Source organism: Eublepharis macularius, chromosome 18, assembly GCF_028583425.1.
Source record: "Eublepharis macularius isolate TG4126 chromosome 18, MPM_Emac_v1.0, whole genome shotgun sequence".
Taxonomy (NCBI): Eukaryota; Metazoa; Chordata; class Lepidosauria; order Squamata; family Eublepharidae; genus Eublepharis; species Eublepharis macularius.
In genome coordinates this window covers 23925209-23938435 of record NC_072807.1, presented here as the reverse complement: position 1 = coordinate 23938435, position 13227 = coordinate 23925209, and the positions used below count along the sequence as shown (strand labels likewise).

At 46.7% G+C, this 13227-nt stretch overlaps 1 protein-coding gene across 1 annotated transcript in view; it reads right to left on the bottom strand.

Moving 5' to 3' along the window:
* Positions 1–4043: 4043 nt before the first annotated feature.
* ACAN (aggrecan) overlaps positions 4044–13227 on the bottom strand; it is a 45080-nt gene continuing 35896 nt past the window's right edge. Inside the window, 4 exon segments of the mRNA XM_055002293.1 lie at positions 4044–4303; positions 8607–8789; positions 11318–11462; positions 12739–12821. Of these exon segments, the coding sequence (XP_054858268.1) occupies positions 4215–4303; positions 8607–8789; positions 11318–11462; positions 12739–12821 (500 nt within the window). The 3' untranslated portion in view covers positions 4044–4214.

Sequence of the window (13227 nt, the reverse complement as noted above, 5' to 3'; positions counted from 1 at the left end):
CAAAGAACGTGTTGCAACGTTGCTTGTGCCGTTTCGTTGGGAGCTCTCTTTTGACTGTCCTGGGAATCTTTAGGAATGTTGTGCCCTGAGGTTGATTCTGGACAGCTTGAAGCAGAAGGGAAGGAGGTGTTGAAAGACCAGATGCATCAAGGAGGTGACGGGAGAACAGGAAGGAAAGGGCAGGGGTTGGCGGGGCCAAGAGAGGCTGCAAGCTGCGGAGGAAGATGCCTTGAATGAACTGCATTCACAGAGGTGCCAAAGAGCAATCAGTGGGTAATGCTTGCTTCTGCATAACCGATCAAAGAACTTCAGTACTAAAATAAATGCTCTTCCTTGATGTACTGAATCAAAAGATTGTCCCGCTTGCACACTACCTTCTTCTGGTTATGAAGCAAGCATAAGGGGGAAGTGCATGGACTGCCGATGGTTCCAGATCTGTGGAAACTTGAGGCAGGGTTTCCAAACGGTTCTCCTGCTAGGTAACAAAGAGACCAGATTTTTTGGGGGGGGGGGGAAAGCTATTTCCAAATGGGTATTGCCTGCAAACCCAAAGGTGATGCCTCTGTTTTTTTCCTGAAGCACCTCCTGCAGTGAAGTGGTAAAGAGCCAGGATTGGCTCCTTGCTTTGAGAAAGGAACAAGCGGGTACCTTGGCACCCGTAAGTGCCACATTGGGGATCATTGATTGAAGATGTTAGTACTCAGCTGTGCTGTGAAGGAATGGCACCTAAGATGATGATGATGATAATATTTGATTTATATACTGCCCTTCAGGACAACTTAGCGCCCACTCAGAGTGGTTTATAAAGTGTGTTATTATTATCCTCACAACAATCACCCTGTGAGGTGTGTGGGGCTGAGAGAGCTCCGAGAAGCTGTGACTGACCCCAGGTTACCCAGCTGGCTTCAAGCAGAGGAGTAGAGGGAATCAAACCTGGTTCTCCAGATTGGAGTCCTGCCGCTCTTAAACACAACACCAAACGGGCTCTTTACATCTCTAAGGTGTCTCATGGTAGGCTACATCTAACAAGTAAAAGGGGCTCTGGCTTAGTGGAAGAACATCTGCTTTGTGTGCATAAGGTCCCAGGTTCAATCCTTAATATCTTTCTTAAACGGTTTATGGTGCTCATAGAGACCTCGCCGGAAAGAGCAGACAATGTCGAATTAGATCAAGAATCTGAGACTGTTTCGCAAGGAGCAAAGCTGCAGGAGAGAACTTTGATTTCAATAGCTAATGACTACCAATAACTGAATTATCAGTGCATGGGATGGGCAGGCAGCTGCCTTATGAGATTCCCTCCTTACCGGTGCCCCGTTTTTCTTTGTCCCCTCCTATAACACCCCCTCCCAACTTTCTTTGCATTCCTGATCACCAGTGTCACCCTAAGTGATTCTTCCATTACGGCACACCAAGCCTAGCTTCAGATCCACTGACATGCACGCTAGCGGTGGTTTTTGTACACACGCTCTTTCACACACTCACACATGCACACAACCAGTACCCCAGCATGGATAAAATACAACAAGTTTTATTTTACAGGGTTCACAACAGCGCTGACAGCAGCAGGCATTGGCTGTTTTCAGTCTTGCATTTAATGCACAAGAGTTACAAAAAAAAAAAGGAAAGAAAAAGACTCAGGCGGTAGGTTTCTCTGTTTGTCTTTTTTGCTTTTTATAGAGAAATCAGACAAGCGCTTCTTTGCTTCATTCTGCCTCCCCGACCCTCAGATGGTTTCCCTCACCCCACTTAGTACAGAACACGTGCAAAAAAGCCAGGCTCCTACCAGCATCCCAGAGATGTTGGCAAGTCCATTTAAATTACTTTAAAATGACTATTTTTTCCTCTCTGTTTTTTGTTATAATTATTATGTTTCAAAAATAATATATATAAATAGAGGCAGGGAACACACGGTGCTCTGCACGGTCCCCTTTGAGAGAGAGAGAGTGTGTGAGTGCCGTCTCCGGATGGGAGCTGCTTCTCTACGTGTGCTGGGTTAAGAAATGGCCATGAAAGGGAAACTCCGGCTGGAGAGGTGCCGCACCCCCACCTTACATTTTGCAGAGAAGTGGGGAGAAAATGGCTGAGGAGGCAAGCCTGAGAAGTCAAATGAGCCCCATGGACAGAGTAAAGGTCCTTGAATTTCTCAGCGAAAGGTTCAGAGGAAGGTCTAACCCAGAAAGGGGCGGAGAGAGGAGAACATGGAATATTCTTATGTATGCAACCTGACGCTCTTTGGAGGCATGGTGCACTACAGTTGGCAAGAGGAGTACTTTTCATTGCAATGTGCAAATAAAGGAATTGAGCAGGGCCACAATTTTGGGTGGCTTTGAAACGTAGACATATTTATAATAATATAACATTCAATTTATATACAACCCTTCAGGACAACTTAATGCCCACTCAGAGTAGTTTACTGAGTGTGTTATTGTTATCCTCATGAAGTCACCCTGTGAAGTGGGTCGGGCTGAGAGAGCTCCGAGAAGCTGTGACTGACCCAAGGTCACCCGGCTAGCTTCAAGCAGAAGAGTGGGGAATCAAACCCCATTCTCCAGACTAGTCCCGCCGCTCTTAGCCACTACACCAAACTGGCTCCCTTTGTGGACCTTACAGCTATCAATGGCTACTAATCATGAGAACTTAAAAGAAATCCTCCATGTTTGAAAGCAGTATACCCAGGGTTTTTTTCCCAGGAGGTATGCACCAGTACGGAGTACTGGCACCTCTTGGGCATTTCAGTACTTGGGCCGAGAAGGGAAGACATCAAGACTACTGTACCTCTTTCTTTAGAAAAGAAAAATCACTGAGTATACCTGCGGTTGCCACATGCTAGAAACAAACAGAACACATCTGTTGGGTTGTGTTTGTGATCTTCCCAAGGGCAGCAGTGACTCACTACTGTTGGAGACGGAGGGTGACTTGTGGCTGCAGTCCTCAATTCGGAGACCCTGGTTTAAGTGTAATTGTGCTTAGGAGTGAAATGTTGGTAATTTCCAGACAGGCATGTTACAAAATGATTACATCTGCACTGTGGTTATGTTTTAAAAGTCTGTGTTCACTTGGTGCCTTGGATTTGAGAGTCTTGAACCTACGGAGGTCAGTCCAGAGCCAAGCTACAAGTGACGCCTTACACAGGTTGGACACTTGTCAGCTTCCCTCAAGTTTTGATGGGAAATGTAGGTGTCCTGGTTTTACAGCTTGGCTCTCCGTTACAGCTGCAAGACCAGGATGCCTACATTTCCCATCAAAACTTGAGGGAAGCTGACAAGTGTCCAACCTGTGTCAGGCGTCACTTGTAGCTTGGCTCGTAACAAAGTTGGACATTTCTGGGGGCCTGCGTCAGACTTGAGTCTTGCTTCCCTGACTTCTGCCTTTCACCAGCCATTTTTTCTCCCATTTCCTTCGCACTGTGTGACAACACTGTGTGTGGTGGGGGTCAGGGGGGGGAAGTGATGTCAGAACCAGCCCTGAGTAGCTGGAAATTGACAAGGAAAGGGACAGAGCTAAAAGCAAGAGACACTGGGCTCCAGCATTTAACTCCACTCCTATCCTCCTATGATTACCACCCTTGCTATTTTTTCCCACCTGGTCTGATGGTTCTTGTTCATTTCAGCCTCCATACTTTGTTTTACGTTGGCATTTATTTAAAGGAATGAATATATCCAAATGAGCAACGGCTGTTTCCCCCCCTCACACCTCTTGAAGAGGTGTGAAATCCTCCCTTCCCTCCCCCTCTGGCCCAAATGCCTCGATTCCTCTCTGGTTCTGCAATATCCAGCAAACGCCCCTCTGAACCCCTAGATCTACACTGCACTGGAAAGAAGAAACAAAAATCGCTTTAAAAAAATAACAAAAGTCTTGTCCACCCTGCAGATTAAATAATTACATTGCCCGTGGCTAACATCAGGACTCTTACTCCCCCCTAATAATCTTTATTATTTAATTTACCCTCTTGTGCTCCCCCATCCCACCCCCCTAAAGGCACAAAGATCCAGGTGGTTAGTTAAAAAAATGCTGGAATCATAATTGCTTTTGCTTTGCTGCTTTGAAAAGGTTTCTTTTTTTTCTCTTTTTTTATATATACACAAGGTGGATTTTTTTCTTTAATATAATTTTTCCTTATATAACAACGACAAAAAAAAAGCAACGAGAAGAATTCGGTTCTGTTAATATAACTGTTCCATAAAATCTCTCTCTTATCTCTTGCTCTCCTTCCTTTAATGGGCGGTTCTCTGTGCCTTTCCTCGATTGGTCCTTGACCGAGACCGTGGGCTTCTCTTGTGTAGCCTGTGTTTGTAGGTGGAGGCTGTAGGAGTGGAGAGAGAAGAAAAGACATCTTGTTAGCCACGGATGAAGGTTACAGAGACCCTGCTTGTCCTGAACTAGCTTGACCAAGCTCCTCTCTCTCTTTCCCCTCTCTGGAAAAACACTGCGGAGGTTGTAGCATGTTATTCCTCTGGCTGGCCGTGCTGAACGTGCCACGGCGCCAGCCTGCTTCCCACTGCACAATCGGGCCTTCTCTCAGCTCTGGAGCTCTGGGACCCCATGAATCAGCTTGGCGTTCATTTTCAGTCGGTTTTGTAGCAACTCCTCTCTTGCCTCTCCTCCGACCCACCCCCTCCAACAAACACTGAGGGTAAAGAGAGCAGGGCGTCACTTAGGATTCTGCTGGGAGACAATTCTCCTACTGTCTGGTGGCTACTCATAATTGCTGATAAGCCAAGAAGTACAGCCCTTGGGGCCCAAGGTGTCATCTTTGCTGGTACACTCAGGGAGCACTGAACCAAGAGTCAGGACGGTATAGTAGGACCCTAGGAGCTGGAAGACCCAGGTTCAAATCCTTACGCTGCTATGGAAGCTTTCTGGGTGATCTTGCACCAGTCGGCTGTTGTCAGCTTAACCTACTTGACAGGATAGGGTTGCCAATTCTGGCTTGGGGAATTCTTGGAGATTTGTGTGTGCGCGCAGGCGTGTGAGTGGAGCCTGGGGAGGGCAGAGTTTGGGGAGGGAAGGGGCTTTAGCAGGGTATAATGCCATGGAGCTCACCCTCCAAAGCAGTTCTGAACTGGTCTCCCTTATCTGGAGATCATTTGTAATTCCTGGAGGTTGTAATTTAAGAGGAAGGTCAGAAAAGTGTAAGAAGCTTGCCGGGAATTTGTGAATGGCTTTGCCTTACATGCTGTCCTCCGCTCACGTAGACTGAACATGACCATTCATGATACAAAGTCCTTGTGTCCTCCCCAACTCATCCTCCCCATTTTCCGAGCCTCCCACCTGCTATTTATTTCCCCCCATTGAAAACACTTGCATGTGGCTCATTGGTATACATGCAGAGTTTTCTTTCTGGGAAAAGAGGTGGTGGAACTCAGTGGGTTGCCCGTGGAGAAAATGGTCACATGACTGGTGGCCCCGCCCCCTGATCTCCAGACATAGGGGAGTTTAGATTGCCCTCCGCGCCGCTTGGCGGTGCGGAGGGCAATCTGAACTCCCCTCTGTCTGGAGATCAGGGGGCGGGGCCACCAGCCATGTGACCATTTTCAAGAGGTTCTGGAACTCCATTCCCCCGTGTTCCCCCTGAAAAAAAGCCCTGTGTACATGTAACCCTTAGTGGGACAAATAGTAGCTGCCTCAGGGATATTTCAGGTTAGGAAGAGTTGGTAGTGGGAGGCTTAAGTCCCCTTTCCTCTCTTACCACTCTTCTGATCTGTCCTTTCCACCACATGCCTGGAAATTCACTTCCAAGCATGGAACAAGCAGCCCACCTCTGATTAAAAGGGGAACCCAGGGCAGATCTGTGAGGATACAAGTTTTTCTTGAGGCCCTTGGCCTATCATACAAGGAGGAGGGCAATACCTGGAAATAACCTTCATTGTCTACCTGAATGGTTCTCATCAGGCAGCCACCAGGATTGGAATAAAGCCTTAGGGGAAGGGGATGTATCTGTGTGAAGAAACACAGCATATTTCTGGAGCTGGCAAGTGAAAAAGAAAGGCTCTGACTTAGATTTAAGCAGGGCTCATCTCGCAGTTCTGGCAGTTCCCCAAAGAGGTCACATGTCAGGTGGCCCTGCCCGTCTGACTTTTGGCCATTTTGGGCCCGTTTCAGCCTGGATTGGGGCTGAAACAGCCCGGATCGGGCCTCTGACGGGTGGTGGATCACTCTCCCACTCAGCAGCAGCCCGATCCTGACCACTTTGGGCCCCTTTTCGGCCATTTTCAGCCCCTTTTTGCCATTTTGGGCCCAATTTTGGCCCTGAATGGCCAAGATTGGGTCCAAAACAGCCAGAATAGGTGAGGCCAGGGGGTGTGGCATATCCAAATCAGTTATGCTAATGACACACTTCTGGAGATGTCAAGGGGCATGGGATATGCAAATCAGTTATGCTAATGAGTTCCTCCAGCTCTTTTTCTATGAAATGACCCCTGGATTTAAGAAGTGGCAGAGGGGCATGAGGCAGCCACTGAGGGGGCAGCGGGCTGACTGCCTTGTGGGTACAGGATCTCTCTCTCTCTGAGAATCTTTTTGGGGAGCAGATCTAATGCCCAATAGGGGGTGCCTCTCTGCACCTGTTTTTGTAAGCCAAACCAAAACACCACAACAGCACTGCAAGACTCTAGTTACTCCTCCTCCTTCCAAAGCAACCAACCCAGGCCAATGCAAGCCCTTGGACCTTCTCTCCACTTCACGAAGTAGGGCACGCATAGCAACAGAATCAAGAACCCCTTTCTCTTTGCAGACGATAAATAAATCCAGATGCAGCCAGCCCGAGAGATTTCTGGTTGCCTGGCAGGCACTTGACACAGTGATGAAAAGATCACCATAAAATGAATGATTGACAAGTGGCTGCCCTTTAATGGTTCCCCAAAAAGCTGCAGGTCACCTCTATCTCTCTGCTTAATGCAGGGCAGGCCCTGATCTGGAGAAACAAGTGCATTCATGCCATGATGCAGGAGGCAGCCTAGGCAAGGCAGCCCTTTTGGCTACCACATTTCAAAGAGCCCTTGCCTGGCTAGAAGCACGTCCATCAGCGGTCAGAACTCTCCAAGGTGTTTCATTGATGTTTCATCCTAGCTTCAGTCAATGCTACATGCCAAGCAACCGAGGGTAGCATAAACTCTTGAGCTAACAAACTTTTCCAAGCCTGCTTACTGCAACGGGCTTAGAAGGGTGTAATTCACTTGCTTACGTGGTTATTTTTAACATTTATATGCCGCCTCTTCAGAATCCTGCTCAAGGTGGCTTATAATAAAAACCCGCAATGTTACAACACAAGTCATTGGACATAAGCAGTATAAAAGCTATTCATAAAGCACAAACAGATGATTAAAAAGCTGATACGATTTTTTAAAAAGGAATTAAAAGTGTGGGTAAAGAGATGCGCTTTGGCCTAGCACCTAAAAGAAAGTAAATGAGAGTCTCTCTACACAAGACATCTGGGCCGTTTCCAGACGGCTTACCTGCCTCCGGAACGTCGCGCCATGTTGCGGGGAAAACGTGAAATATCGCGTGTTCTCGCGCGAGTTTTGCGGGGAAAACGCGATATTTCGCGTTTTCCCCGCAACATGGCGCGACGTTCCGGAGGCAGGTAAGCCGTCTGGAAACGGCCCTGACATATGAAGAACCCGTGTTGGGACATGCAATGTTAGCCAGGAAGGGTAGTTTAAAAAGACAGAGCCGGCAGCAGGGCAAAGGCTTTGCTATACTCTGGAGCTGTGTGAAGGGGCTATGAAATGCCAGAAGAGAAACATCTGCCCCAGCGCTGGAAGGCAGCTCCAGCCCATTTCCACTGCAATCTCGTGTAGCTCCTTGCCTGGCTAGAAGCACGCCAACCAGCCCTCACAGACAGTTGAAGGTTTGTGATAAAGCATACCCCTTTTCATCAGCTCCGCCTTCAATTTGTTCTCCTATATGAACAACATGTGAGGTCAGGCAAACAGCACTTTAAGGATCCCACACCTTTAAAGCAATTGGTTCGCCCAGCTCTTGAAGGAAACCTAGAAGAGGCCTTTGGAGAATTCCTTCGGCTCTCACCGAACTACAGTTCCCAAGACCCTTTGGGGGAGGCCATGGCAGTTACAGTCCTATCAAGCCTATTTCGGTTTGTAATACACTTATTTGGGGTGGGGTACGTCATTTTTTTGGGTCAAATAGGATTGGCAGGGTTTTGTACAGCTGCAAAAAACCCCTGAAAACCCTGCTTGGCTTGAAAGCAGAAAGTACTAAAAGGACACCAAGGTCAACCATTAATATATCATACAACATTTAACTCTGAAAAATAGTATTATAAGACTGTACAGTCTGTGACCCAACCCAAACAAGATCATCGGGACATACGACCTGCTTAATAACTCCCCCCTTTCCTTTTTTTGCAATTCAGGCAAGCAGTAAATCAAGGAGGACTATTGAGCCAACAATGGGCCACCATATATGGCTGGTGAACTGTATTTGGTTCAGTGGGCCACCATTACTCAGGCCTGACCAACCATCTGCCTCCAGCCCTGTAACATCAAGAACTCAGGACGGAGCCTCAGCTGAGCCTCTGCTACCTAAAGCCATCAGATCTTGTGGGGTTACAGTACCAAAAGGAAGAATAACAAACCAATACGTACGATCTATACAGGCTATCCGTGGCTCTTCCCACTGTCCATTGGGTTGACACCGAATTGTGGGCACGTGGCGCTGTAGGAAGCCCTGGTTGCACTGGTACCGCACCATAGAGTTGATCTCGTAGCGGTCTTTCTTCTTGCCAAAGTGCCTAGCATTCTCTACCGCAGGTGGATTACCGCAAGCAACTGTTGGAGAAAGAGAAATCCTTCAAGTTAAAAGTTTTACATTCTCGTTGCTTGGGTTTTATCGGTGTCTTAATTCATCTGTTTGGGCCATTCTTTGTAATCTCTCGATAGTCCTGGTAAAACCAGTCTCATCAGATCTCAGAAGCTAAGCAGGGTCAGCCTTGGTAAGTAATTGGATGGGAGACCTCCAAAGAAGACCAAGGTCACTATGCAGAGGCAGGCAATGGCAATCCATCTCAGGGCCAAGCTACACATGACGAATGACACTTGAACGGCAAGTGGATTGAGTGGAGGGCAAATGAACAGGGAGAAATACACTTGCCATTCAAGTGTCATTCGTCATGTGTAGCTTGGCCCTCAGTTCGTTTCTTGCCTTGAAAACCCGGCTGCAACTTGATGGCACTTTATACCACCAGTCTTGCTTTGATGTAAAGCTGCCTCAAGAGCTGTATGTGGCTAGCAGAGCAGGTCACAAACGTTTTTAATAAAATAAATAAACATAAACAGGAATTAAAAAAAAATTATTTATCAAATGAAAGGTACTTGCGAGCCCAAAGCACTACACCTCCGCACGAACCGCTGCTTTGCCTAATCGGAATTCACTTGGAAGAAGTTAATTCTGCCGCGTTCTTTGCATTAGATGAAATGGGCACATTCACAACGCAAATCTAATCAGGGTTATGCCCTTTTAAAACTCATTGATTTCAATGGACTAAGAAGTGTGCAATTCTGCTTAGCACTGCGCTACTAGCAATCATGATAAAAGGAATACTGAAGAAAGCTGCTTATTGAGTCTCTGTTCCAAGCAGGAAGCATAGCCTGAACAGCAACTCACACAGAAACATAAGTAGTTTTTCATTGTGGGCAGGCGACGCTTGCTGTCTGTACACTCAAAAAGAGAACGCTTTTGGCTGTAGTAGCGAAGTGTCTGTCTTCAGTACGAAACTTAGCGAAAAAGAGTGCTTCAGGTTTCAGAAGTTTGGGAATGGCTGCATTAGAAATGGGTGCACTTGAGGCCATCTTTGGGAGATGCAAGTCTTTGAAAGCTGTTCTTTGAACTTGCCACTTAATGGACCTGGGAGCCAGCCCTCTGCAAAGTTATCCTTGCCCTTATTTCTTGGCTCCGTACAGGGTGTGTGGGGGGGGGGGGTCCATACTACAGCTTTTGTCTGGCGTGCTCTCCTTCAGAGCTTCTGACGCCAATGTTGCTAAGAGCTTCCCGTTGCCTAGTCCATCGGCTAGGCTCAGCGGCTTCAGAAACGGCAGAACTCATTTCCTTTGTTAAGTGTAGGAGCCAGGATGGGAGCTATAAATAACAAACAATTAAGTATAAACCAGTCTTCTCCTTTTGCCCCATTTTGAGGTTCAACTGTCGGCACCGTCGTCTTTGAAACTTAGCTGTACTGATCGTGGCGGCGTTGGAAGGCAAGCCAAGGTGCTTAGGCTAACGCTAGATGAGACGGCAGGAGGGCCGTCATGATCAGCTTTCCCCCCACCTCATCTTTAAATTAAAAGCAGCCAGGGAAGGAGGGAGACTCAAACTGAGGACGTGGCACGGCAGTCTCTTGCAGTCTCTTTCTCCTATCTCCCCCCCCCCCAAGCTGTTATTCATTTTGTGGGAGAAACTATACAAGTACCAATGCACTTGTAGCATGATGGGGGCTTTGGACCAGGGAGGGAACCCTTTGGGCCAGGAAAATGGAGGGGGGGGGAGAGTTAAACATCCTTCTCCCACTCCGAATACAGAGCACTGACTTCTGCAGAAACTCTGCAGATGACCTCCGTTGACAGCAGGCAATTTTGATGCATCTTTTTCCGAGAGGTGTGAAAGGTTCAGTCAATCACTTCCAGTGCTGAATGACCAGCTTTCAAACCCTCACTGGAGCCTTTAATTATGACATTTTCTTTCTTTCCGAAGGCACACAAACAGACTTCTCAAGTCACTCTTGTGTCCTCTATACGCAGTTTCAAAGGGATTGCTGCAAATGCTTCTAACCCCGTATTGCTCTCAACAGAAAGCAACTGGGTACTTCATTATCCTGCTGTGATCCTGCTCCAACTGATGAACAGAGCTTTGACTCTCATGCCCTGGAAATCTAGTTGCAAAATAGAAAAGAGTCCAGTAGCACCTTTATGACTAACCTACTTTACTGTAGCATACTGTACCATGCATCTGACAAAGACAGCTGTGGTTCTCGAAAGCTTATGCTACAGTAAAGTTGGTTAGTCTTAAAGGTGCTACTGGACTCTTCTCTATTTTGCTACTACACTAACACAGCTAACTCCTCTGAATCTATGACCATGGAAATCTAGTTGGTCTCTAAGATGTTACTGGACCTGAATTTAGCTCCAATTGAGAATCCCTGCCCCAAAGAACATTTGCAATTGTAATGTCTTTTGTCTTGGTTTTCTGTGCCAGGGAGCCACTTTTGTCTCCATTATGAGAGAGTTTTGGCTGAAAAGCAGGACAAAGATATAACCAATACAATTAAATCAATATCCTTAGAAGTAAATGGAGTCAACCTCACCTGTTCCTTTTTTGCAGGTGAACGGGAGGTGATAGTTGCAGGGCACGTCATTCCACTCGCCTTTCTCATGCCAAATCATTACCACACAATCTTCTCCCGTGGCAAAGAAATTATCAGGCTGGTTGGGTCGCCAGTTCTCATATTGCTGGGCACGGGGAGAAGAGAAGACAATTACATCCGGAGCGAGAGAGACTGCGACGCTACAAGTGACGCCTGACACAGGTTGGACACTTGTCAGCTTCCCTCAAGTTTTGATGGGAAATGTAGGCATCCTGGTCTTGCAGCTGTAATGGAGAGCCAAGCTGTAAAACCAGGATGCCTACATTTCCCATCAAAACTTGAGGTAAGCTGACAAGCGTCCAACCTGTGTAAGGCATCACTTGTAGCTTGGCTCTCGAGGTGCCTGCCTAAAAACTCTTGAAGTGCTTCACCAGTATTTCCTTCTTCCAATCAAGAGGAGAGGGGGTTTCAGAATGCAGGAGATGAGGCTAGATAATTTCCATCAGGAATGCTAGTTTCAATTTTCATTACAGAGCCATGCTAGACATGATATGGTATGGTTATATTCAGGATCTGTCCTTTTTAAAGAGCTAATAACAGCCAGACCCACATGAGCTGTTTTTGCCCTTCAGGGGAAGACATAAAGTCTCTCTACACAAGACATCATACATGGGGACGCTCAAGATCTTACACTTGTTCTCCTATTGTGGGTACACATGCACTGCTAGGGAGACAGAGTACACTTGAATATAAGGCCACACAGAAATAAGTCACTTGAGCATCCCCATATAAGATGTATTGTGTAGAGACTCAAATGTATATGCAAATGGTGTCTGCGTGTTTTCTCCCATGGAGCAAATAGCAGCTCTGTAGGGAAGCGGTTGGCTTAAATTGTCAAAAAGGTAGAGAGGGAAATATTAAGACCTCTCACCCTGTGTCACAGACTTGTGTGATCTGAGCTCCAATGTAACATTTTTTTAAAAACATTTGATTTATATACCACCCTTCAGGACAACTTAATGCCCACTCAGAGTGGTTTACAAAGTATGTTATTATTATCCCCACAACAATAATCACCCTGTGAGGTGGGTGGGGCTGAGAGAGCTCCAGAGAACTGTGACTAGCCCAAGGTCACCCAGCTGGCTTCAAGGGGAGGAGTGAAAAATCAAACCTGGCTCTCCAGATTAGAGTCATGTGCTCTTAACCACTACACCAAACTGTAGTTGTGATCATCTTTGTTCTGAATGGGGGATTCTAATCATGGTGGACATCCCATATTGTACATTTTAGAGCAAAAGCGGTACAATAGGGGAAGAATTTTACCATGAGATTTTGCTCATTGTGTGGGTTGGCTCTCACTCTCAACATTGCCCCCCTTGGTGGTTGCCTGACTCTCTTGGACATCACAGAACATAACTTACAAGGGAGTGTCCATCAGACCACCGGAAGTCATGTTCGACAGCCCTGTCACTGAGGCCAATCCATTGGTAGTCTTGTGCATTGTCTAGAAAGCAGAGAGAGAGAGATTAAACTTTAAGGCAGTCTGTTTTGTCATAGGAGATACATTCTCTGCAAGAAAGGAGTTCCCCCCTCAAGCTTATTTTAAATAAGATATTTTCTTGCTAGAACTTATTCAAGCCCAGCACAGAGTCAGAGCATCCCTTCAGAAATTAAAGGACAGAGTTCAAGGTTAAAAGACACAACCGTTTAAGGCTAGGATCATATATCATGTGTAGTTCTGTAATTATTTTCCCCCCATGGACTGCCCTTTATTATGTAAAGCACTTGTGAATGGCTTCAAATTGATTGGACAACAGGCTGGAGGAGGTTTAAGGGGCATTTTAATCCTTTCCTTCACAGATGTAGCCCACTCAACCCCCACTCTTGCCTTTCATCTCAGCAGCTGTAAG